At 40.9% G+C, this 26,382-nt stretch overlaps 1 protein-coding gene across 3 annotated transcripts; it reads right to left on the bottom strand.

The window, feature by feature from the left end:
* Positions 1-1,159: 1,159 nt before the first annotated feature.
* VPS26A (VPS26, retromer complex component A) lies at positions 1,160-26,382 on the bottom strand. Of its 3 annotated transcripts, none has more exons than XM_040975870.1 (9): positions 26,339-26,382; positions 19,132-19,281; positions 11,341-11,416; positions 10,097-10,253; positions 9,083-9,247; positions 7,160-7,266; positions 5,791-5,859; positions 3,685-3,827; positions 1,160-2,776 (listed from the first exon to the last, which is right to left on the bottom strand). In XM_040975870.1, exons 1-9 carry the CDS (start codon positions 26,339-26,341, stop codon positions 2,663-2,665), a joined length of 984 nt encoding a protein of 327 aa, XP_040831804.1. In that variant the 5' UTR covers positions 26,342-26,382; the 3' UTR covers positions 1,160-2,662. The 3 variants fall into 3 exon arrangements, with proteins under 3 accessions (XP_040831804.1, XP_040831803.1, XP_040831805.1); XM_040975869.1 differs by lacking the exon at positions 26,339-26,382 and adding an exon at positions 26,034-26,187; XM_040975871.1 differs by lacking the exons at positions 11,341-11,416; positions 26,339-26,382 and having other exon boundaries at positions 19,132-19,215.

Raw genomic sequence — 26,382 nt, 5'->3', positions numbered from 1 at the left:
TTGTTCAGTTTAATAAGGGGTCAAATAGAAAATGCAACGCACACCGAGTGTTGAGATGCCCAGTTCTGATCCACCTCTCTGTCCATGGCCTGGGAGGCAGTGGAAGAAGGCCCCAGCGCTTGGGCCCCTGCACTCACATGGGAGACGTGGAGGAAGCCTCTGGCTCTCAGATTTGGGTCAGCTCAACTCTGTTACAGTCATTTGGGGAGTGAACCAGCAGATGAAAGATCAATCTGTCCTCTTTTTCAAGTACAAATAATCTTTTTAAGAGACTGAATCAATTTCAGTTGGAATGAAATGGAATTCCCATATTCCATTCACTTTCATGGCGTCCCGGCTCATCCTGAACTTCCTATCCCTGTGTATCTCCCAGCCGCCTCTTCCTCACATCTGCCACTGTCTTCATTTCAGAATGAGGTGCCCCTTACACATTACGGGACCTCTACAGTGTCTGCCGAGGTACCAACAGTCAAGACTGTTTTTCTAGAAGCTTTAGTGAGCCACCTGGCATGCAGGCGGGAGGTGGGCAGAGTTTCAGGAGTGGGCTAACCAGTTGAAGATGTGTTTTTCATTGTTAGAAGCTGTCCTTTATCCTGGAAATAACAAAGATTTGATAAGGGAGTGACATGGTAAGAATTATCCTTGTAGAAGACCGTAAGTTTTTTTTTTTAATGTATTATATTCAAGGTACATCTTTTCCTATCTGCTTATGTATGATTAGAAACATAAAAATGGGGCCCAGCGTAGTAGCCTTGTAGCAAAAGTCCTCACCTTGAACGTCCTGGGATCCTATATAGGTGCTGGTTTGTGTCCTGGCTGCTCCACTTCCCTTCCAGCTCTCTGCCTGTGGACTGGGAAAGCAGCTGAGGACGGCCCAAAGCCTTGGGACCCTGCGCCCGTGTGAGAAACTTGGAGGAATGTACTGTTGTGACAATATGGGAAAAATCAGTCGTGGGGATGGGGGGAGTTAGGAGGAAGGGAATCCCAGACTACACAGAATTGTATGATAAAATTTGAAATTTAAAAAAAGAATTAGTACTAATATTTGTAAAAATTTAATACAATTATAGCTTTCTAACCCATTGAGCAATTCCATCTTCCACAATACATGTAACAATAAGAGATATGAGAATAGTTATTTTAATCAAACAAAGTTCAGTTTATGTTTCAATTCTTTTATTATACATCATGGTTGCACAATTTGAGGTTGGATAAATACAATTGGTTGTCAAAATTTCTTTGAACATTTTCTAGATTACTACATGCAAATGACCATGAAAATATTTGGCATTTTTAAAGTCTGAAACTCTGAACAGGCACTTACAGGAAGGAAAACATTACCATCCACGGATGCCACATGTAGACCCTCCAGCATGTGGCACCTGGAGCCTGTGCCAGGAGAAACATTGGTTACTGACCAATTTATCAAAGTGCCATAGTAGTTAAACAGGTTTAAGGATTGTAATTTGGGTTACTTATCTTACTCATAAAGTAAGGTTAACTGACAACTTGCACTGAAGTGTATTAAAAAATATTGGTACAAAAACCAATAAGTCATAAGTGAAAGTAGCTTCCCCAGAGAAGGCTGCAGTGTGGTTCCTACACAGTTAGTGTACTTGGGACCAGACCCAGGCATGTGAACCACTGGCTGCAACCTCCTTTGTTTAAAGACACTGAACGAATGACTTGAACTTAGTGTTAGAAACTAAGACCGTGGGAAGTTGTTGAGTCTGAACTACCAGAGTTGCAGTTTAATAAAGTTGTCAAGATCTGAGTAAGTAGGTTTTACAGGTCCTCCTGAGCCCTCCATCCCAAACCTTCCCCTCTGAAAACTGAAGACAAGAAATCTGTGAAGTCAGAAAAAAAGTATCTGCATATGTGTGGTAAAGAGTCCTTAAATTAAACAGTTAAAAAGAGACACATCTGTCAGAGTGTTGGCAGACTGAAGAAGGGCCAAGGCGGCTGCCCTGCGGGAAGGCAGCAGTCAGGATTCCTCAGCCTGGCACCACAATGTGCCCCGTAATGCAGGGGGGAAAATGTAACCCTCATGCCATGGGGAACTCGCGGGTGGATGCAACTCGGGGAGTGTGGCCGTAGGCCCAGAGCAGCTACAGGGAACGCTCCAGGTGCATGCCTTTCCTCAACACATCTGGGCAAACAAAAGGGCTCAGAGACACGGAGATGCCACGGCCAAGCCTCTGCAGGATGGAAGGGGTCACCTGGGTTTCAAAACTTCATTTCAACACAAAATATTCAATTTTTTTGCATGTAGAGAATAAGAGGTAATCACTAGCATGGAAATGTAGAAGAGAAATATTTCTAATCAATATTCTGCAGAAAGAAAGCAAGTTACAAATACTAGCCTGCTCACGGGACAGTCTTTAATGTTTATACTGATGCAAATCTGAGTGCTTATCATTAAATCAAAGTGTGCAGTTTAAAAACAAGGCAGCTTCAGAAATTTCCAGTGTTTCAAAGAAAGCACTTTTTAAAATGTATATACATGAAGAATATTTAGTTACACTGTAAAATAAATGCAGCACTGTAAGATAAAGGAAGACTATTCTATGTGGAGTTGTGGCCTTTCCTCCCTACACGCTGCAACCATCTTGATCCCGCTGAACTCAGCGCTGACAGTTTTTCCTTCTTTTCCCCATTCAGTTCACATTTCTGGCTGCTCTGCAGATGCCTGTGAGTCTGGAGACTCAAACCGCTGGTGAAAATTTGTTCTCTGTTTCCTCAGTTTTTCAGGTGCTTTTCTCCATAAAATAATTTCCTAGAAAAAAATAAAAGCAAGGTAGCAACAACTTCATGTTCTTGGTTATGCCTTAAATTGTCACCATATATCGACCGATGGATGCTTCAATTTTAAACATAAAAAAAGTTCTAAGAATCCTTCCTGTTTTTCACAGACCCACTTTCTCCCAATTCTAATCTTGCACTGCCCCTTCTGCCTTTCCTGCTCTTACCATAGGCTGCCAATTCAATCTAGACCTTGCTAGTCTTGCTTTAGTTTCTAAAATCAGCTTTGGGGCTCAATGAGATAGCGTAATGGTTCAAGTCCTCGCCTTGCACGTGCCAAGATCCCATATGGGCGCCAGTTCTAATCTAATCCCAGCGGCCCTGCTTCCCATCCAGCTCCCTGCTTTGTGGCCTGGGAAAGCAGTCAAGGACGGCCCAAAGCCTTGGGACTCAGTACCCGCATGGGAGACCCAGAAGAGCTCCTGGCTCCTGGCTTCAGATTGGCCTTTGCTGCCGCTTGGGGAATGAACCATCGGATGAAAGATCTTCCTCTCTGTCTCTCCTTCTCTCTGTATATCTGTCTTTCCAATTAAAATAAATAAATCTTTTTTAAAAAATGGTAACAGAGAGCTACTATATGATGATAAAAAAGATACTCAAGGTACCACCCAGGAATAACTAAGGACCACATGCTGTATAGGAGCTTAGCACACAAACAGATCTTTCCAGAGACTCACTCACAACAGAAGGTATTGTTTCACTAAAACACAAAGCTTAGAGTCTTGCAGAATGACCAGCGAGGGCTCTGTCACAGCATGACTCCATTCTCACCACTCTGTACACCTCACTTAGAAATTCCTACTTGTTGATCACAACAAAACTTAAGATAAATGAGTGCTTTCCAGGTGTGCTTAGGAAACTGCATCATGGTTGGCAACATACCTGCTGCTTGAAGTACCTTCTGTCTTCCTCATCAACAAGCACAAGGTTCAGGAAGTACCTTACTGAAAACTTCTTGTTCACATCTCTCATTGTAGGAGTTGGGTCATACCCTGCTAAAAATAGCCTTATTGGAATTGATTCACCTGAAAGAAAAACAATTTCTATTTAATTCTAAAAGATGGTGACCATGGCGAGATTGGCAGCAATTCATAACTGGTTGAACTATCGAAACCACTTGAGCAAGTATCTCAGAGCATGCCCCACATCTAGGACCTGGGGTGGGTGGGAAACTGGGTGGAGTTTCTCCCTCAATATCCCCCTTTACCTCAGATACATGAAGGAAACAATATGGAAATAATAGTCTTACCCACTTTCTTATAGCCCTTGAACCTTTTACCCTAACTAAAGATTGTCAAAAATATAATAAAAAATGAAAAAAAAAAAAAGATGGTGACCTACAGTCACGTAACCACTAGATGTAATCTTTATCGGGCAGATACTGCTCAGATGCAGGGGTGCACAGGCCAGGTTTCTAGGCTGCACATTGTGACAAAATAGGCAGCTAATTCCTTACAGTGTGGGAAGGGCCCATGCATTACAGGGTGCTCAGCTGCATCTCCAGCCTCACTCACTAGATGCCAGGAGCCTCCCCCAAGTGTGACAGCCAGAAGTACCTCCAAACAGTGCTCCCTGTCCCTTGGGGAGCAAATGCCGCTGCATGCGAGCCACTGCTCTAGAGCTAGAAGACCTGCATTCAGATCTCAGCTACCCTAACTGGCCGTGGAACCTTGGCCAAATCAGTGAACCATTCTGTTCTAAATTTTTCTTCTAACATGGGAAATACCAGTAACATATATCTTAGAGGAAATCTATAAAGACTGTAAGGATTAAAATATGTGAAAATGTTATTAAAGTGACAGCAGGCAAGTGTTGCATATTGAACTGTTTTCTATTTTCATGAAGTTTATCATGTCCAACATTCCTTTCCAAAAGGACTGTGGCACAGATTCTCAGTTTCTGTTTCCCTGTGAAAAGTAATTGTTTGCATATTCTTTCCTGAATATGTGTTATTCAATACTTTTCTCATGCACATCTATTTGCTGAAAGATTTAAAACTCTACATAACAGGGTCCAGCGTGGTAACCTAGTGGCTAAAGTTCTTGCTTTGCCAAGCTCCCATATGACCCCGGTTCATGTTCTGGCCACTCTGCTTCTCATCTAGCTCCCTGCTTATGGCTTGGGAAAGCAGCAGAGGACAGCACAAAGCCTGCACCCACATGGAAGACCCAGAACAAGCTCCAGATTCCTGGTTTCAGAATGGCTCAGTTCTAGCTGCTGCAGTCACTTGGGGAATAAACCAGCAGATGGAAGATCTTCCTCTCTCTCTGCTCTTCTCTGCATATCTGACTTACTAATAAAAATAAGTAAGTCTTAAAAAACAATACATCTATGTGGATCCACTGCTCCCACTTGGAAATGATTAACTGTATCACTGCTGGCAAGGTGCTTATCCTCTCTGCACCTGTTTTCCCTGCAAATAAAAGATTCACCCACCTGACTGGGAAGAGCAGTGGGTGTCTTTTAGCATCAAGACACCTCACAGTGCCTCACCTGCAACCGGTTCACAACAGATGCTGACCACTCTAAGTAATGACTGACACGAGTATGAAAATCTCAAAACATAAACAAAATGATGAGTCCTGGCTCCACAATCTCAGACACTGGAGATTATCTAGAATTGCTTGTTTTCTGGAGGCTATCAAGACTCCAAATCCCACAGGAATTAATGCTCAGCTACATGGCCCAGTCAGCATGAGAAAAATGAATTGCAGAGTTCAAATAACAGAAGATAATAAAAAAGGTACAAACTCAGAACTAGAGCAGAGATACACAGAACTGTCTCTCCTAAACTCTAGATTTAAATGGAAGGAAAATTAACCCAGAGGTGCTTGCATGGTCATCTTAGCAGCTACACAGTCTTAAAAATCACCTTTACAAAATTAGTTTGAAGAATTCACCAGTACTTTCACACGAATATTCACAAATCAAACTGCCACACAATCACTCTGTTTGCACCATACAAAGGGAGTACCTGAACAGTGTTACCTTTTACTGGTGCACCATCCATGATTTCGTATTTGGCGACTGTTTCGGTTTCTGTTGTGGTACTGGGTCCTAGAGAAATAAAGGATAGGCTATCAACTTAAATACTTCCAGAATATTATTTCTAGCCTTATACCTCCTTACTATTTTCTAGTTACATTATTTTTTGAAAATGATTTTTTTAAAGAGTTGCAGAGAGAAAATGAGAGACAAAGATCTCCCATGTCATCCCAGCTTCATTCTCTAATGGCAGGCCGAAGCCAGGAGCCATGAACTATTTTTATATGCCAGTTACAGCTCAATGAGATTGAGAAAATGAATCCATTATAAAAACTACGAACTATGAGGGGGTCCGCCTGCAGCACCAGCATCCCCTGTGGGCACCCGCATGGGTGCTTGCTGCTGCTTTTCCGATCCAGGTCTCTGCTAATGTGCTTGAGAAGCACTGGAACTTGGCCTACGTACTTGGGAGCCTGCACCACGTGACAGACCTGGGAGAAGCTCCTAGTTCCTGGCTTCAGTCTGGCCCAGCTCTGGTCAATGCAGCCATCTGGAGAGTGAACTGTAGATGGAAGAAACCTCTCTCGGCAACTCTTTCAAAAAAATAAATCTTTTTTACCAAAAACTGCAACAGATTATCTTTGTTCCCTTCCATGACATCAGCTAAAAGTTTTCCTCAAGATGTGTTTGTAACAATACACTAGTGCCTTTTTTTGGCATCGTCCTGTAATTGTTGCAGGTAGCAATGCCAAGTAGCCATAATCCAGTGTGCTTCAAAATTATAAATATACCCTTGACTTCACTCCACTTCTAAGATTTCATCTTCTACATATGAGCACATACTTACCATGATGTTACTAAATAAACGTTCGTTTGTAACAGCAAAACACTGAGAAAAGATTTATATATGTCCACCAGCAGTGGATTGATTCAATTCTGGTATTTTAATAGCATAAAATACTATAAAAGATGAAATGCAATAATGGAAAGATCTCTAAGAAAACTCATTAAGTGAAAAAGCAAAGTACGTATTTTATGTCAACATTTAATAAAAAGAAAGGGTATGTTACATAGGTACTTTCTTGTATATGCTTAAAATATCTAAAAGGAGTTTACAATTTATAAGCACATTACCCGTGAGGTCTCTGGGCACAGAAAAGGGACACTTTGCACCACAGTCTTCTATTTTTTTAAATGATGTAAAGTCGTCACCTCCTCAAAAGTTAATTTTTTCAAAAAGCACTAAGTAACTTACTGCAGCAATGCTAACTAGCAAAGGTAGTATTCAGTGTGGATGTCAAATGTATTTTAAGTTTAAATATTTCAAAATTTCTAAAGTTTCAATAAAAGGAATTTTAATATTCTAACTTACCAATTCCTGTAATCTCTTTTTTAATTAGTTGTAACTCCATATGTTGTATTTTTATTCTTACTAATAAGAAGTAGATTTTCCCAACAATGACATCCTTTAAATGATACCTTTAGGGAAAAAAATACATTTCATTAACTAAATGTAAGTTTTAAGAACAAAGAAAATGATGAACTAGTGCCTGAAAGGCCTCAATAAGTACCTTCAGAATATCAACTAAGAACAGTAAATCCTACGCATAGCATTTACTCTTTTTTCAAACCCATTTTCATTACTCCAGTATAAAAAGATTCAAGTTTTTACCTGACCATGAGTACATCTCTGATGGAATAATTTATTTGATTAATCACTGCTCCTATGTAAAGGTTGAATTAGTTTTCAGAGAATCTAAGCACCTAATTGATTAGAAATGAAGATTTTTATGCTTGCAATATTTCCACTGTATGAACATATTTTTCAACATTAAAATCTCCACATGAAAGTTCACTGTCATTATTAATTTATATGCCAGAACCATGCAGCAAAAATAAATCATCTAGGGTCCAGCATGGTAGCTTAGCGGCTAAAGTCCTCTTGTTGCACATGCTGGGATCCCATACAGGTGCTGGTTCTAATCCTGGGGGCCCCACTTCCCATCCAGTAGGGATGCTTGTAGTCTGGGAAAACAGCACGGCCCAAAGCCTTGGGACCCTGCACCTGCATGGAAGACCCAGAAGAGGTTCCTGGCTCCTGACTTCAGATCGGCACAGTACCGGCCACTGTGGTCACTTGGGGAGTGAAATCACAGGATGGAAGATCTTCCCCTCCATCTTTCCTTCTCTCTGTATATCTGACTTTCCAATAAAAATAAAATAGATCTTTTTAAAAAAATCATCTAGCCATCAAAAAGTATTACCAGGGGCTGACTATCCAAACTGAGTTTGCTGTTTCAATTTCTAACAATGAGAGTGCTCCCTGGTACCTTAAAACAATGTGGTCATAAACCTGGGAATCCTTAGCATATTCAGAAGACTTCCTGGCCTTAAAGTAATATCCCAAGAGTTGGTTAACACAGTGTGTCAGACTGATGGGAGGCTTCACCGAAGTTTTTTAGGTCCTAAACTACCTGATCATTTTTATCAACAATGTAAGAATCTAAAAGCAGGGTATAACATTTTCAATGATATTAACAACTAATAAAAATCATATACTAGAAGAATGTGTAGGAGGGGAATAAAACAATTCATGTATTTAGTAAATTTTACTTATAACAGGTGAAAACTATAAATTTAGAGCGATTTCAAGGGCACCCTCTGGCACAGCAGTTAAGATCCCCTTGGGACACCTGCCTCCCCATTGCAGTGCTCGTGTTCGAGCCAGCCTCAGCTCCTGAGAACAGCATCCGGCCAACGTATATCTGGGAGGTAGCAGCAATGGTTAGTTGGTTCCCTGCCAACCATATGGGAGGCTTGAAAGAAGCTCCTAGCTCCCAGCTTCAGACTGGCCCAGCTCTGGCCATTGCAGCCATTTGGGGAGTGAACCAGTGGATGGAAGATACAGTTCTCTCTCCCTCTCTCACTCTGTAGGTAAAAATAATTAAAAAAAAAAAAATGAATGAAGTATAAGTCCATTCTATAAAAATGTAACATGGATTGGTGGTGAAATGAGTCAAAAGCACTTTTTTCCATGTACGATAAATTCTTACGGACTCATTAGGACTGGGTACATTCTGAGATGGTGAAAGTCTCTAGAAGCAGCAGCCAGAGATCTGTAAGGAAGAGAGCTGCCCTTGGATGACCAGACCAAGCTCCTAATATGTCTTACTAATCAGAAGCAGTTGGTCTTACCAGATTACTGCTGTTATTCTATTCCTACTTTGATCCTTTCACAAAGACCTGAAAAGCTTATTGGCAATATATCTTTGGACATTTCTGTGAAGATACTTACTTTGATTTATTATATTCAAATTCTATATGTAGACAATCTTCAATACCCACTTCCATCTTAATAGAGTTGTTAACATCAGGATAGGTGGCAAGCTGGTGAACGATAAGATCATACTCTTTTACCAAGTCTGTCAGTCTTCTTACTATTGTCACCTTAAGAAAATACCTACAAAATTAATGGAGAGGATGGGGTGAATCGCCTATGATAAATTTATGCATTAAATAAGCAAACATTCATTACAACAAAAGGTTTCTCCTTACTGGAATGAAATTACTTTACATACACCTTATGAGGGCTTCCCAATTTTCTTAAATGCCACCCAACATGAAAAAAAAGCGCAAGTACAATTTTAAAACAACAGGTACTCCCACATTAGTTTGTGAACCTTGAGATCTCTCCAGACTTTTTTTTCCTTTCTTTTTTTTTCAATCTCTAACTAGGTAAGGTGCTGTCATCTGGGATTTGAGTTGTCAAGTTCAACACAGAAAGCAGCATCCCAGAGGTGATGCCTGATGCTTTCAGGTTAGTATCTTAATTAATTGTGGTCTCAGATGCAACTTGGGGCTCCCTGCACAAACACTGGCCAAGAGAAAAATAACTGGATTGGGGATTTAGAAAACTAGGTTCCAACTCCATTTTTGCCATTAACTACTTAGGAAATCTGAACAAGCCAGACAGCCTTTTAGGGACTCCAGCTCACCTACTGACCATTTACCAAGTGAGTTTCACTGCAAAACTAAATGGATTCGAAGGGCAAGTCAGCACAAAACAAGTAGCTAAAGGACAATTCACAAAGAGAAGTATGTGACTGACACTTCTCATTTGGAGTTTTCTCCGTCTAATCTCAGAAAACTCTTGGCATCTCTGTGGAACACTAGCGAGACAAAAAGATATGGGACAGGTTTTTTTGAAATCTTCTATTTTCTAATTCAGAATCAGAAATTCCAATAAGAACACCAACAGTAGCTGTTGTTCCTTAGTTTTGCTTCTGCTTACAGTTCCTAACATTCATACCTCAGGCGAACATTGGCACCGATGTAGGATTCATATGGCTTTTCGACTTGCATAAATTCAAAATCATAACTTCTGCTCTGAGTCAGTTCTCCAGGTAAGGCTAGTTCTTTCACTAGATTTACAAACTCGTGCGTATTACTCTTGTCATTGAAAAGTTCTAAGAAATTCAAAAAAGCATAAAGACAAATTATGTTTACTAACATTTCAATAAACCCAAACTTCTACCTCCAAAGTAAATAGTTCTTACTGAAAGAGCCAGATGGATTTGTCTCTAAAAGAGCTATGAGCCAAATGTTACCGCCCTCATTTATTATGTTAATCTTAGGCATACATACACTCAAGAATCAGAATCCAGGAAAAAAATTTCTACTGGAAATTATTCCACTGTTTTGATGTAGTTAAAACTTTCCCAAAATGAGACTGACACAATACAAGCAATTATTTCAACTTTTTCCAAAGCAAGAATTAGTGTTTCGTTGTTTTAGTCAGGCAAATACCTTAATAAAACTAAAACACGTAAAAAAGTAAAACTATCAGTTAGTTGCTATAAATTACCCTCTCAATTATTTTTTTTGTTTTAATTTTTTCAACTATTATATCTCACCTTGAATAGATAGGAAACAAATATCCACCCATTCCAATTTTGGTACTTTAAAATTTGGAAAGTTAAATCTGAAACCTAGCTATGTGAACAGTATTCTAGAGACACTTTCTCTTTGTTGACTCTACAGTACGTAAAGACATGTGAAGTTTTAACTTCCTGTTAAAAAATGTATGGGAGAAATGTACACAAGGTGATCTACAAAGAAATTACACGTTTCCTCTTCAGATGGAACATTCTACTGACAGGTGACCCTGGCTACAGGCATATACTAAGTCGGAAAAACAAGCGGCATGGGTAATTAGGAAATGAAAGATGAAGGTGAGTAAGGCTGATGAAAAATGTAGGCAGGAGGAAATTTCAGTGAGTCAGCTAATTTACTGGAATTATTTTTCAAAGCTGATGGTTTACATAACTGTTTTCATTGTTAGTAATAAAGCCCAATAACAAATAAATGCAGAATGAGGCAAACATTTAGTAGAAATAAAAGAAACATTTACTTTTTTTTTCCCTAAAATTCTCTTCTACTATGCAACATCAATTCTTTCCTTCTTTTCACAAAGCCAAGATTTGACTCAATTATTTGTCACATTCACCCTTCAACTCAGTTATCAAAGAAAAAAAATACTATTTTAAAACTCACCAATTTGACCTACAAATTCAATTCTAATTCCTTGGTGCTCTAGCCTCTTTCCCGGTTGCTTAAAGGCTAGGTTTACCTGCCAAAACATGAAATTATGAGATGTTAACAGTCCTTTCTGTGGGCCTAGTAGCAGAGTCCTTGCAGATGAATGTAATAGAGAAATCTTTGTCTACACGTGTATTCGTCAGGTACTCACTTATGAAACATGAGACATCACCACATACTAACATCAGGGTGCCCTTACAGCACCAGAGAGGTGTCCTTCATTCATACACAATCACTAGTAAGTACGTTACTTACATATACAAACTTAAAGCATCTGCTCTACTGCAAAGGAACTTCATAGCTGGAAAAACTACAGAACAACTGAAAGAAAGGAAAAACTATCCGTGTGTATTTTCTCATCAAATGATTAACCAATTCTTTGATAAACTACAGTACTTCTATGGGAAATAATCACTACCTCCAAGAACTGACCTAAATAATCACTTTTAGTTTTTAATAACCACAATAGTATTGCTGTAATTCCTAACTTTAAGAGGAATGGTTATTTCCCTGAATATGCTGCTCATCCTAAAAACAGAATGTCTAAAGATTTAAGTTTTGAGTATTATTAATCTCACATGCTTTAAATACATAATTTCAAAATTCATAAATTCATGTATCGGTTCAATGGAAACCTTAAATTTATGTTTTTTCATTTGGAAAAATAATTTTAGAGTACATAAATAAATAAAATTCCAAACATCTAATGATCAACTAGCACAGATTTATTTCTTAATTTGTTTTTTATAGTAGATTTTATTTCTGATGTTTACATAGTTAGGAAGGATGCATGCCCATGTGGACGACTGATTAGGATGAGGGCCGAAGAATGGGGGAAAGTGGATGAGACAACTGTTTCCAATCTCCTTTTTTTCTTCCTGTATCTGGGAAAGTGCGAGAGAAAGGGATGCTTTATTTTTTTTACAGCATACTTTCAGGTTTCATCTTTACTACAACAAATATTGGCAATGTGAATCTCAAAAACTTTCCTTCCAAATATTGCTTATCAAAAGATAATAGAAAATCAAACACCAAGAAAAACACAGACACAATTATTATATGAAAACTATATAAATTAAAATATGTACTATTTTACATATAGCTTTCATATGTTGTGAATAATATGAATTAGTTACTTGCCTTCTAAATTTATATCTCAAAAAAGTAGTAAATAAATTGTGGTAATCATGATGGAACATACTGTCAAACAATTTTTAATGATGTAGAAGATGTATGTGATATGTTACGTGAAGGAAGCATGGTCAAATTGTACACAAGTATAATGCCAAATAATATTCTCCTGATGTCTTAAATAATGCCATTTTCAGCATTTATTTAAGGAATAAAATTCTACATTGTGTTTAAGATAAATCATCAATGAATTATACACCATTTATAGGTCATGTACATCAAGTGAGGCACCAGGTAGTAAACATTATTGCTAATGTCAGGATTATCCAAGATCAGTTTCTGACTACTGCCAGAAGAACATAATTCCATACCCATGTTCGTTTTCTTGATTGATCTTCACTTACTTGAAAGGGAGAGTTACAGAGACACAGGGAGAAAAAGAGAGATTCTATCCATTGGTTCACTCCCCAGTGGTCCTGACAGTTGAGGCTAGGACAGAGGTCTGAAGCCAGTCACTCCGCCTGAGTCGCTCACACAGGCTGGGCCAACTGCTGCTGTTTTGTCACCAGGAAGCTGGATGGGAAGCAGAGCAGCTGGGACAAACACTAGTATCCTAACATGTGGTAGCTCAGCCCACTGGACCACAATGCCAGCCCTCCACTCATTCTGTTGAATGTAGACTCTGCAAAACAATCCTGGCTTGAAGAACTAAAACATAAACTCCTGCCATCTTAAGCTACACATATGCCTTTGGTTTTTTTCTGTAACAGGGAACAGACACAGTCTGCTTTGTGCTAGGATCACAAAGGTCTACAGATTTCAATTTCACTTATCACAGACCAATCTAGTTCTTTCCGAAAGACAAAAAAAAAAAAAAAGAAAGAAAGAAAAAAGAAAGAAAGAAAGAAAGAAAGAAAAGAAAAGAAAAAACAAAACAAAAAAAACACTACTTAGAGAACCATACATACTGGTATGTAAAATAGCACTATGAATTACTGTTTGCCTTAAAAAGACCTAGTAATTCCTTTATTCACTGTTAACACCTATTTATAGAATGAAAGTTTTTTGAGAAACACCTAACAACTTTGAGAAGTACTGTTTTCTCATGGAAAAACAATGTAGGAAAAAAAAACAACTCAATCTGAAATCTGTCACCTGGAAACTGCATACATTAAAAGGGAGGCCATGTCCTCATGTTTAAGCAAGCTACTTTCTGCATTTTTTTTTTCACTTTCTGCATTTCATCATAAATCTAAATGGCAAGCCAAGATCTAAACTTAAAAGAAGTTTACCACTACAAATAAAGTTTCAATATTAACATTATCATTTTTTTTAAGATTTTAAAATTTTTATTGGAAAGTCAGACATACAAAGAGGAGAGACAGAGACAGGAAGATCTTCCATCTGCTGATTCAATCCCCAAGTGACTATAATGGCCAAAGCTGAGCCAATCCAAAGCCAGAGCCATTTCCAGGTCTCCCATGCAGACGCAGGGTCCCAAGACTTTGGCCCTCCTCAGCTGCTTTTCCCAGGCCACAAGCAGGGAGCTGGATGGGAAGTGGGACCACCAGGACATGAACCAGTGCCCATATGGGATCCCGGCTCATGCAAGGCTAGGACTTTAGCCACTAGGCTACTGTGCCAGGCTCCAACATTCTCATATTTTGCCTTTAAAAAAATATCCTACTTAAGTAACTGGAACAGTGACTATCTTTTCTTAAAAAATAAAAGAATAGCCAAAATACTCCCAATTTTAACAAAACAACTATACTTCAACATTTAATTAAACACAATGAGCAAGACTTTCAAAATCGTTCAGTTCTAATACCATTTTTAATCCCAGGTACCAGTTCTAATACCAGGTGCTCCGTTTTTGATCCAGCTCTCTGTTTCTGAACTGGGAAAGCAGTGGAGGATGGCTCAAGTTCTTGAGCTCCTACACCCTGGCAGACCCGAAAGAAGCTCCTGGCTTCAGATCAGCTCAACTTCAGCTGTTGCAGCTATTTGGGGAGCGAACAGTAGATGGAAAAACCTGTCCCCCCGTAAATCTGCCTTTCAAATAAAAAGTAAATAATATTTTTTAAAATATCACTTTATTTTGTGGACCGGTGCTGCTGACATGGTAAGTTAAGCCTTGATCTATAGCACCAACATCCCATCATGGGCACTAGTTTGAGTCCCAGCTGCTCTACTTACAATCCAGCTCCCTGATAAGGTACTTGGAAAAAAAGCAAAACATGGCCCAAATCCTTGGACCTCTGCACCCATGTGGGAGACTTGGAAGAAGCTCCTGGCTCCCAGCTTCAAACCTGCCCAGCTCCAGCCATTGTGACTATTTCAAGTGTGAACCAGCAAATGGAGAGTCTCTTTCTCTTTCTGTCTCTCCTTCTCTCACTGTAAAAATCTGCTAATTCAATAAAAATAAATAAATATTTTTAAAAAGTAAGAGTGTGGGGCTTCAAGACACCATTGTTACCATTGGATGGAAAAATCAAAGATAAAGGAAAGTCAAACCATATAACAGGGCATGAACAGGGAACCTTTGTCGTGCCAACGGCTGTTCGGGTATTTGTAAAACCATTTGCAGGCCACACAAAATTATCAACTTGAATATTCACCTGCCTTATTTAGTCAAACATGTAATGACCTCACCGTTCCCATGATGACTGGAACTGCTTCTCTTTGGTGAGATACATGATTGTAGCTGGTATGGAAGATGCTATCACCCATAATTTCTTTTCCAGGTTTGCACAGATCTGGAACTCAGTTGCCTCTTTGTGTTAAGTGTGAAGAGAACTGCTCACCTACTTCAGTGTGCACTTGTCCAAGTGGGAAATTCGTCACTGCTGATACAACATTTCCGGAGCTCAGGCAGCAGTGGTCATTGGATCTGCCTTTCAGATTCACCAGGGCTTTGCAGCTCAACGATTTCCTTCCATAGGCTATCTGGCCTATCAGCTGGTTCCACACCACAGAGTGTAGCAAGAATGCTCAATTGCATTTGTTTACTTTTCACATCCCTGACTATTTCATTAAACACCTCAACTAGTTTGACACATTCGCCAGAATATTCAAGTGTCAGAGGTCTGTCACTCTTTTGGAATTGCACTTTCCACAGCCTTCATTTAACTTCAAATGATTTTAGGTTTGAAAGAAGCAAGCTGAGCAGAACTTGGCAGTGTGAAGTTTAGCTCTGAGAGTACTTGGTCACGTCAACAGTGAATGCCAGCCAGGTCATACAGCCACCTGGTATCACTGAGTCTCCTGACAGTCTTCCCTTGAGCTCCACGAACTTCATAAGCGAGTTCCCTCCCCTCAGCAATGGCACTTGGTAATAAGGAAGATCTCTGCACTCAGGGTCAGGATCATGGAGTCACTCCTTCAGTTGGCAGCTCTTCAGTCCTCGACTTTCGACAACATTCACACACAGCACTACTGCTGACAGCACATGGCAGAGCCACGGCAACTAGCTGCAGGCTTGCCTGGTGGATGATGCGACGGCACGTAACTGAGTCACATGGATCATGACAGAGATGATTCTGTGCTTTCATTACAAATGCAATCAACCCTTGTTGTGAGCCAACCATGGCTGCAACTCCCTCTGTATTAAGACCACTTAACTTTTTTTTTTTTTAAGATTTATTTATTGGAAAGTCAGAGTTACAGAGAGGAGGAGAGATAGAGAGGAAGATCTTCCTTCCGATGATTCACTCCCCAAGTGAGCGCAACGGCCAATGCTATGCCGATCCAAAGCCAGGAGCCAGGAACATCTTCCGGGTCTCCCACGCGTGGGCAGGGTCCCAAGGATTTGGGCTGTCCTCAACTGCTTTCCCAGGCTCCTGGCTTTGGATCAGCATAGCATTGGCCGTTTCGCTCACTTGGGGAGTGAATCATCGGACCGAAGATCTTCCTCTCTGTCTCTCCTCTCTGTATATCTGACTTTCCAATAAAAATAAAATAAAACTTTAAAAAAAAAATCTTAAAAAAAAAAAAGAAGAAGAATTCTATGAGAGAAAAGTTGAAAACCAAAAATCCCACCTCTGAGAAGAAACTAAGACTCAAATGGGTAAATCTGGGTAAAGACCAGAATAGACAATGCAGTAAAAATGACTAATAAGCCTAAATTTTGCCTAAATTCAATCTATTACATAATCCAAAAATGCAAATTAAAATAAGATCAACTTTGCCAATAAAAGAGCCAAGAGTACAAAGTTATTGTATCGAACGTTGTCTTAGGTGAAATAAGGCATTATAGGTAGACATGCACTTATATGAAGATGCAATTTCCAGGTTAATATATACTAGGATTCTTCAAATGTTTATATTTTTCAGCCCAACAAATCACTTTCAGAAATCTAAAGGTAATGATCTCATCCTACAGAAATCTGGAGAGAAATACATACATAAAGGTTTGTTTTACTAAAGACACAGATATATACTGGGGCCAGGGCCTAGAACAATAGCCTAGCAGCTAAAGTCCTCGCCTTGAATGCATTGGGATCCCAAATGGGCACCAGTTCTAATCCTGGTGGCCCTGCTTCCCATCCAGCTCCCTGCTTGTAGCCTAAGAAAGCAGTCAAAGATGGCCCAAATCCTTGGGACCCTGCTCCCATGTGGGAGACCCAGAGGAGACTCCAGGTTCCTGGCTCTAGGTTCACAGCTCCAGCTATTGCGGCCATGTGGGGAGTTAATCAAAAAATGGGAGATCTTCTTCTTTGTCTCTTCTCCTCTCTGTATATCTGACTTTCCAATAAAAATAAATAAATTTTTGGGAAAAAAAAGATATACTGAGGCCAGTACCATAGCTCAACAGATTAATCCTCTAAAATGCGGTACCAGCATCCATGCCTTTCAAATACAAATAAATATCTTTTTTTAAAAAGTCACCCAAAACACAGGATCTAATAGAGCAAGCTTAAATTAACCTAGTCATTAAGATGCTCTAGAGTGCCTGGAGTTGATTCTCTAAGTCCATTTGATTCTAGCTTCCTGCAAGTGGACACTCTGGAAGGCAGCGATGATGGTCCAAGTGGCCAGCTTCCTGAACTGCATTCCTGGCTGCAGCTGCAGCTTCCTTCACCCCAGCTCCAGTCTAGCTCCACTCCAGCCACTGCACACATCTGGGGAGTGAGCCAGAACATGGAAACTCTGGGACTGTCTCCTAGTTTCTCTGCTTCTCAATAAAATTAAAAATAAAAGTGAAAGTACTTAAATATCTAACAACAGGGAAAGGGTATGTTTAATATACTAAATTATGTAAATATTAATTAGTGTCAAGACAGTAGACAGAAACACCCAACCTGTTTACCAAGTGTACATCTTACTTGTTAGCAGAAACGAGAAACCCCCAAAATTTATATTTTAAAAGTTATTTCAGGGGTCAGTGCTGTGGAGTAATGTGTACAGCCACAGCCTGCAGTGTTAGCATCCCATGTGAGAGCTACTCCAAATTCTGCTTGTTCCACTTCCAATCCACCTCCCTGCCAGTGCACCTGGGAAAGCAGCAGAACATTGTGCAAGTGTTTGGGCCGCTGCACTCACACTGGAGACCCAGATGAAATATCTGGCTCCTGACCAGCCCATCACTGGTGATGCAGCCATTTGGGGAGTGAACTAATAGATGGAAAATTTCTTTCTCTCCCTCTTTGTAATTCTTACAAATAAATTTTTTTTAAAGTTATTTCAGGGCCCGGTGGCGTGGCCTAGCAGCTAAAGTCCTCACCTTAAACACACCAGGATCCCATATGGGCGCCAGTTCTAATCCCGGCAGCTCTACTTCCCATCCAGCTCCCTGCTTGTAGCCTGCGAAAGCAGTCAAGGATGGCCCAATGTCTTGGGACTCTGCACCCACGTGGGAGACCCGGAAGAAGTTCCTGGCTCCTGGCTTTGGATCGGCATAGCATCGGCCATTGCGCTCACTTGGGGAGTGAATCATCGGACAGAAGCTCTTCCTCTCTATCTCTGCTCCTCTCTGTATATCTGACTTTGTAATAAAAATAAAATAAAATCTTAAAAAAAAAAGTTATTTCAAATGTTTTGTGGCTTCATTTGTCTATGATAATGCCATTACCCAATATCATAAATTAATGAGTATTGATCCTATTCCCTAAGGTACAAGTATAAACATATATAAAGGGGAACAACGTAAAACTTAATAGAATGTATCCAAAATATATCTGATCATGCAAAGTTACATCCCGAAGTGCAGTACACTGGTCCCCTACAAGACACCAAGAAATGAGAAGTAGACACAAAGGTAGTAGTACAGAGAAAGAAGATTAAAAAACAAAACAAAACAACAGAGTCCTTCAAAAGGCTATACCAGAGAATTACTTCTGTTGCTAAAACTCAGCTCCTGCTAAAGGAGAACAAATTGTTGGTAGGTCACATTCCCATTGGAGAGGAACTGTCTAATGCCAGTCACAAACAGAATGCTCTACCTGAAGAAGACTGCCCTGAAACCCAGAGTGAGAAACTTTGCTGCACGTTCTAATGAACCAAGGATTTTAGCTGACCTTCAAAAGAAAAAAGCATCTCTAATAAAAAAAAAATCATTCAAATTTTTGTAATTCTAATATCCCACAATTGGGTAATTTTTCCCAGCAAAAATTTTACCTTTCCTGAGACAGATTCTCCATCATAGAAGAGATAGTGTTTTTCTACTTTGCCATCTTCAGTTTTCATTTCTGCCATCTTCCTGGTTTCCCCATCATTAAGGACAACATCGATCTCACAAATGGGGCCAAAAAAACCTCCAAGAAAACTCTGAAACAAAATGAGAATGGTATTCATTATCACATTTAGTCAGCACATATTTTATAATTCAGGTTGAATTATCTATGATTTAAAATTAGACTTCAAATCTGTGATTTCACAAACAAATGACTTAGCCAAGTTGAACTGAGTGTAATGATGTATATACAGTTAACAAAAATTTGTTAAGGATAAGTTTCATGTTGTTTTTTTCTCTAAAGATTTATTTATTTCAAAGGCAAAGGGAAAGGGAGGGAGGCGGGAAGGAAGGGAGGGAGAGAGGTTTCTTTCATCGACTGATTTCCTCTCCAAAATGGCCACAACAGCCAGGGCTAGCCCAGGCTGAACTCAGGAGCCAGCATCTCCATCCTGGTCTCCCAGGTACAGTGACACAAGCACTTGGACCATCTTCCACTGCATTCCCAAATACATTAGCAAGGAGCTGGGTTAGAAGCAGAACAGCTGAGACTGGTATTGGCATCCAGATGGGATGTCAGTGCTGTAACTGGATGCTTAATCAACTACACCACAATGTGAACCTTCTGTTACATTTTCTGACACAAAAAAGATTTTCAAATTTAACTATGCTATAGTTTCAATTTTCATAGGTAACCATCATAAAAAAAAAAATCAAATACTACTACGTGTAAGAAATCCAGGAAGCTAATTCTTAATATTTAGGTGTGAAAAATTACCTTTAGTTAGTCACACTTCTGAGTATTACAAAGCAATACTTATAAGTGTAATAAGTAATAAGTATAACTTATTACATAATTCATATCACAAAAATTAAAATGAATTTTTATAAAGTATTATTTACAAAATTCACTGCTATATTATATCTGAACAGGATCGTTACATTATGTAAGTCTTTGGAGTAAAACTGGCTCTAAAGGAGACAAATGATTTTTCTGTTTATTAAAAAAAAATGTGTAAGCCTTGTTCGGCAAATCCTCAATAGAACAGAAATAGAAAGGTCAAAAACCGATTGCTTATCAATGCCAAAATACACTTGGCAGTTATACAGAATCCATTAGCAATCCTGACAATGGATGTGGTTATGATTATTTCTGCTACCAAAGCTACTCCTCTAGTCTTTTTAAAAATTTGCACAAGAATAGCATCCTGTCACATTGTCTGACATTCCCATCCTGTGTCACTCCACTATACCCAATACTCAGAGTGATCCGTCATAAACATAACAGTGGACCTGTGAGTGTATAAACTGGAACTAATTAAGTAAATACTTGGTAACTATCAGGTAAACCTGAAAATGTACATTGAACCTATAATTCAACAACTCTACCCCTAGGTATACACTATGCACAGAAACTCTTACAAGTATGAATCAGGTGACAAACTAAGAATGTTCATGTCAGCCCCAAACAGCAGTCTAATCATCACTCAAAAAGAAAACAGACACATAACTGCTAGTGTATGTTAATGGAATATTGAACAGCAATCGAATTCAGGAGATGCACAGACTAACTTCATATAGAAAATGTTGATTTTTGAAAGAGATGAGACATACATCCATGCGCACAGCACAAAGAGCTTCAGGGATACTAGCCATGTTGTTTGGGTTTTATTTCTGTATTTGTTTTGTTTTGATCTATGTGGTGGGTGTCCAGGTAGGCACATTATGAAATTAACCACTTATTTGTGCACTTCTCTGTACATAATGTTTACTTAACATCTGTTTAGGGCCCGATGCAATAACATAGTGTCTAAATCCACCCCTTGCATGTGCCAGGATCACATATGGGCACCGGTTCCTATCCCAGCAGCCCCACTTCCCATCCAGCTCCCTGCTTGTGGCCTAGGAAAGCAGTCAAGGACGGACCCTGCACCCACATAGGAGACCAGGAGAGGATCTGGGCTCCTGGATGCAAATCAGCTCAGCACTGGCCATTGCGCTCACTTGGGGAGTGAATCCTCGGACGGAAGATCTTCCTCTGACTTTGCAATAAAAATAAAGAAATCTTCAAAAAAAAAAAAAAGATTTTTCTCTTTATCTCCTCTATAAATCTTTCCAATAAAATAAGCCTTTTTTAAAAAAAAAAGTGATATTTTAAAAGCAGTAACTGTTTAAGCACACACACATAATGTATTTCTAACACTGCCTACATCTATCCATTCCTACCCATCTCTAGTCACATCAACCTCAATTTATCGGATTTGGTACTATTCCTTGTCCTAGAGCCAGGCAAAATTTTTTAAAGATTTATTTATTTTTATTTGAAAGATAGTTTGACAGACAGCAAAAGAAAGAGATCTTCCATCTGCTGGCTCACTCCCTAAATGGCTACAAAGGCTGGAGCTGGGCCTGCCCAATGCCAGGAGCTTCTTCTGGGATTTCCATGTGGGTCCAGAGTCCCAAGGACTTGGTCCATCCTCCCCTGATTTCCCAGGCACATTAGCAGGGAGATAATCAAAAGTGGAGTAGCCAGGACTTGAACCAGTACTCATACAGAATACCAGCACTGCAGGCAGAGGCTTAGCATACTGCATTACGGTGTCAATCCCAAGTAAAACTACTCTTAACTCATTGAACTTAAAAAATATATTTTTTTATTAAAAAGGCAGATATACATACAGAGAAGAGACAAGGAGACAAAGCTCTCCACCCCTCTGGCTCACTCCCCAGCAGCCAGAGCTGAGCTGATCTGAACCTAGGAGCCAGGAGCTTCTTCCAGGTCTCCCACACGGAGGCAGGGTCCCAAGGCTTTGGGCCATCCTCAACTGCTTTCCCAGGCCACAAGCAGGGAGCTGGGTGGGAAGTGGAGCAACCAGGACACGAACCAGCACCCATATGGGATCCTGGCACATTCAAAGGAAGGATTTAGCCACTAGGACATCAACTCAGGCCCACCCACTGAAATTTTAAATTCGGTCTGACTAAATTCTGAAATATATTTTCCCTAAGTGTTACAGATATGAGGATGTGTGTAGAAGGACATTCAAAATCTTTGCTATTGTGGGAGACATAGCCAGTTGAAGGCACTAGGAACAACTGATAAGGAGATAACAGGATCAATCCTCATTCACAGGTTTAGATAAAGAACCTGCTAGGGGAACTAGCTGTGTTTTGGGGACCCAGCTGTTGACATGTAAATAGCTCAAGCCCCTCCTCCCTGGATGCCTACATGACAACCTTCCTTTAAAGGTCTGGTGCTGTTAATAAACTTGGGCTATTGATCATCAGTCAGTAGTCCACGCGTGTTATTATCAGCTCTGTGCACCAAGTTGTTCGCTGCAGGACAGTAACAGATGTGTAACAGTTCATAAACCTTAATATAATCAGCCGATATTTGCTGATGATTAGCTGTGTAAATCACAAGTCAGCAAGGGAGGGTCGGCTGTTGGAAAAGCAATTACTGAAGGTGGAAGACAACCACTCCAAGCAGTATCTACTTTAGAGCAGGAAGCAAAAACAGCTAAGTTAAGACTAACTGGTAGAGAAGGCAGTTAAAAAAAGAGTTCATTAGCACATCTGAATTATGGAGACAGGAAAATTAAAATTAATGTTGTCATTCTCACATTCCTGTAACTACTTAAAAATGAGTCTTGAAAACTGGCAAAAAGGGGAGTGTGTCTTTGTGGCATGGCGGTTAAGTAGGCTTCAGATGCCAGCAGGCCTTGTTGTCGGGCCTGGATTCAGGTCCTGGTCCAGTCCTACTCCATATCCCAGATACCCACCAGTGTGGACTCGGGGAGGCAGCAGGTGATGGCTCAAACACTTGCTCCCTCCCTGTAGTCTGGGATTCCTGGCCTGAGTCCCTGGCTACTGCCTGCAGCCTGGCTCTGCCCCAGCTATTGCATCATTTGGGCTGTGAACCTAGACACAAGAACTCTCTCCTGCTGCCTTTCAAAAAAGAAGTGGTAAAACCTGTCTTGCGGATAAGGGGAACTATTACAGTAACTTTTTTCCACATAAATAATCTTAATGCACTTGGAATTTGAAAACATACATTAAAACACCAAATAATCAGGAGTACATACTGTGGCACAGCTTGTTAAGCACTGCCTGGGTTGCCTACACCCAATATCAGAGTGTCTAGTTAGCCTGACTACTCTGCACTTGTAACCCAGTTGCATTCTACTGCACCTCAGAGGCAGCAGATGACGACACAGTACCTGGGCTACTGCTACCCACACTGGAGACCCAGACAGAGCTTCACACTCCCTGCTTTAACCTGGCATTTATGAAACCAATCAGCAAATGGAAGAGCTCCTTTCTGGCTCACCCTCCCTCTCCGTAATTCTGTCTTTTAAACAAATATGGGAAGAACACTTTACATGTAATGTCACTGCCTATGATGCCAGCATCCCAAATGGTCCCAGTTCATGCTGCTCCACTTCCCATGCAGCTCTCTGCTACGGCCTAGAAAAGCAGCAGAGGATGGCCTGGGTTCTTGGGACCCTGTACCCACATGGGAGACCCAGAAGAAGCTCCTGCCTCCCAGACTCCATTCAGCTCAGCTCAGCTTAGCTCAACTCTGGCCAATGCAGTCATTTGGGGACTGAACCAGTGGATGGAAAAACTTCTCTGTCTGTATTCTCTGTAAGATCTGCCTTTCAAATAAAAATACTTAAATCTTTTTTCTTTTAAAGAATAATGTATTAATAAAAACAACACTTTAATAAGTTAAGTAGGCAATGAGAATTTGGCATGGGGCTAACATCCAGTACATCAAAGACAAACTGGTCTTAGATAACAAAAAAAGGCCTACAGAAAACTAGAAGTCTTAACATTTTTTAAATTAAAAAGAGGAAAAAAGCTAACATTTGTTTTCCTAAAATGAAAAGGATTCTCTCAGCCTTGCTTTCAAAATGTGTAACTTGTCATTTCCAGTTAAAAACCATAAAGTTCAATTCTTCTTTATTTTTAACTATTCACAATGAAATAACATACTTTTGCTTTGTTAAAGAAGTAAAACAGGGGCTGACCTCATAGTATAGCAAGTTGAGCCACCTGACAAGGCCAGCATTCCATTTGGCCACTGGTTCAAGTCCCAGCTGCTCCACTTCCAATCTAGCTCCCTGCTCATGTGTCTAGAAGAGCAGCTGAAGATGTTCTAAACACTTGGGCCCCTGTACCCTCATGACAGACTGGGATGAAGCCCCAGACTTCCACCTGACCAAGCCGCAGTTTTTGAGGCCATTGGGGAACAAGCCCCAGCAGAAGGGTGTGTGTGCCCACTGCCAACTCTACATTTGAAAACAATAAAAATGTTTGTGAAAAGTAAGAGAATGATGAGGATAGCAGAAACTATAAGGAAACTGATTAACAGAGACTTCTAAAAAACCAAAGGCAGTCCTGAGATTGCTCATGTGTAAGGACACTCATCAACTGTTCTGGAAAAGGTATCCTCAAGTGAACATTCAGAATGAGACTTTCAGGAACAACACTAGACAATTACTACACAGACTAAAACTCCTAGGTAGCTTTTAAATGACCAGACCACAGTACACGTCTGCTATTAAAACACAATAAATGCTTCTTACAGTTTCCTAATCTTGGCAAAGACCTCATCAACACTGGCTTTAGGTCCCCTTAAGTTTTTTCACACCATCTGTGAACTCCATGTTGAGAATTATCATCTGGTAAAATTATATACATATATAAAAACTCAAACAAGTTCTTCCTTTTTCACTAATGGATGTAAAAAAAAATTTCACTCAGTCCAATGAATCCAACTCAAGTTCACAAGTTACTTCTCCCTTTACTCCCTCCCCACAATGAAACAGCAAATTTCATACCTAGAGCACATTTGTGACTACTTCAAAGTTTTATAGCTTTACAGCTTCATTTGTGCTTGAAGAATAACTTGGGAATAAATTGCTCTTGAAGAAAAGTCAGAATTCTCAGTAAAATAATTACAAATAAAAGCAAAAAAAAAAAATTTTGGGAGGCCTCAAGTTTTCAAATTCCACTAAAGGTTTCCCTGATTCAGTACTTTCTTTTTAGTGCTATCACAACGACAGCTTCCACGCTGGGCAAGTAGCAAATACGTGCTCCTCTCCCAGACTGTCGACTGCAAAGGAAGACAGGGCCGTTTCACTATCGCTCAGGGCACTGGGCACAGGTAACTAATAATTTGTTGGGGGGGGGGGGACGGCGCGGAGAAGCTCACAGAATGAAAGTGTCTAGAAAGAAAGGCGATGTCTGACTTTCAAAGTGATTTATTCAAACTAACTTTCTTCAGAAACCTGGTTCGGTTTCTTAGCCCCAAGTATCAAGCAGTTTAACTGGTGAGCTTTGGTTAAGTGGGGAGAAGGTACAGAGCATGCACGCTAAATGCCACTCGCCAGCGCCTGGAGACGACCACGCGAGCCAAGAGAAGCCCACCTATACACAGGACACACACCGTGCTGAGAACCACCTGCCTAAGCTTGGGCTGTGCTTAGAATACTCGGGTTTTCCTCCCTCGCCAGCTACCGCCAGTCATGCCCACACCATCCAGCGCGTTAAGCCAAAAGAACTGCTTAGGGAAGGAAACCAGACCCTGGCCTGGCCCCGGGGCTCTAACCTGCTCCCTCCGGGGTTACAGCCCGCACCCCGAAACGTCCTTTCCCTTTTCTCCCACTCCACAAGTGTCAACACTAAACCTCAACCCGGGACGTGGAATCGCAGCATGTCAGTCACCACGTCCAGGAGTTAGTCGAGCTCGTGACACACCGAAGAGTGACCAACTTCCCCCGCGGAGTCCCGAACCGGCGCCCTCCCGGGAAGCCGGGCAGGTAGTGGAGGGGCCGGCTACCTTGGCGGGGGAGGCGGCGGCGAACCCCCGCTCGGGCGGGCTCCGGGTCCCCAGCCAGGGCCCCCAGAGCCGGTCGAGGAAGGCGGGCAGAGGCTCCGACATGGCCAGGACAGCGCGCCGCCGCCTGCAGGTGCTCGGGCCTCTCCGAGAGCCGGGAAGAGGCGGCGCCGCCCGCTCTGCCCCACAACCCGGGGCTGGCCGGACAGGCCTAACCGGGCGCTCCCCGCCCTGCTCGCCCGCCCACTGCTCCTGCGGCGCCCGCCCCGCCGTTGGGCGCCGACCGCGCGCCACCGTCGCGCACTCACCATTGTCAGCACCACCGCCGCCGCCGCCGCCGCCGCCGCGTCCC

This window comes from Ochotona curzoniae, unplaced genomic scaffold (assembly GCF_017591425.1).
Source record: "Ochotona curzoniae isolate NIBS_2020 unplaced genomic scaffold, NIBS_Ocur_1.0 contig_2692, whole genome shotgun sequence".
NCBI lineage: Eukaryota > Metazoa > Chordata > Mammalia > Lagomorpha > Ochotonidae > Ochotona > Ochotona curzoniae.
This window is presented reverse-complemented; position numbering and strand designations above follow the sequence as displayed.

Coding starts and splice junctions, on each gene's coding strand:
- VPS26A (XM_040975869.1), bottom strand. CDS start 26,135: ATGTCGGAGCCTCTGCCCGCCTTCCTCGACCGGCTCTGGGGGCCCTGG. Junction 19,282..26,033: donor CCGCCGCCTCCCCCGCCAAG/GTAGCCGGCCCC, acceptor ATTTTGTTTCAG/AGTTTTCTTGGAGGTTTTTT. Junction 10,254..11,340: donor TGAATTTGTAGGTCAAATTG/GTGAGTTTTAAA, acceptor TGAATTTCTTAG/AACTTTTCAATGACAAGAGT.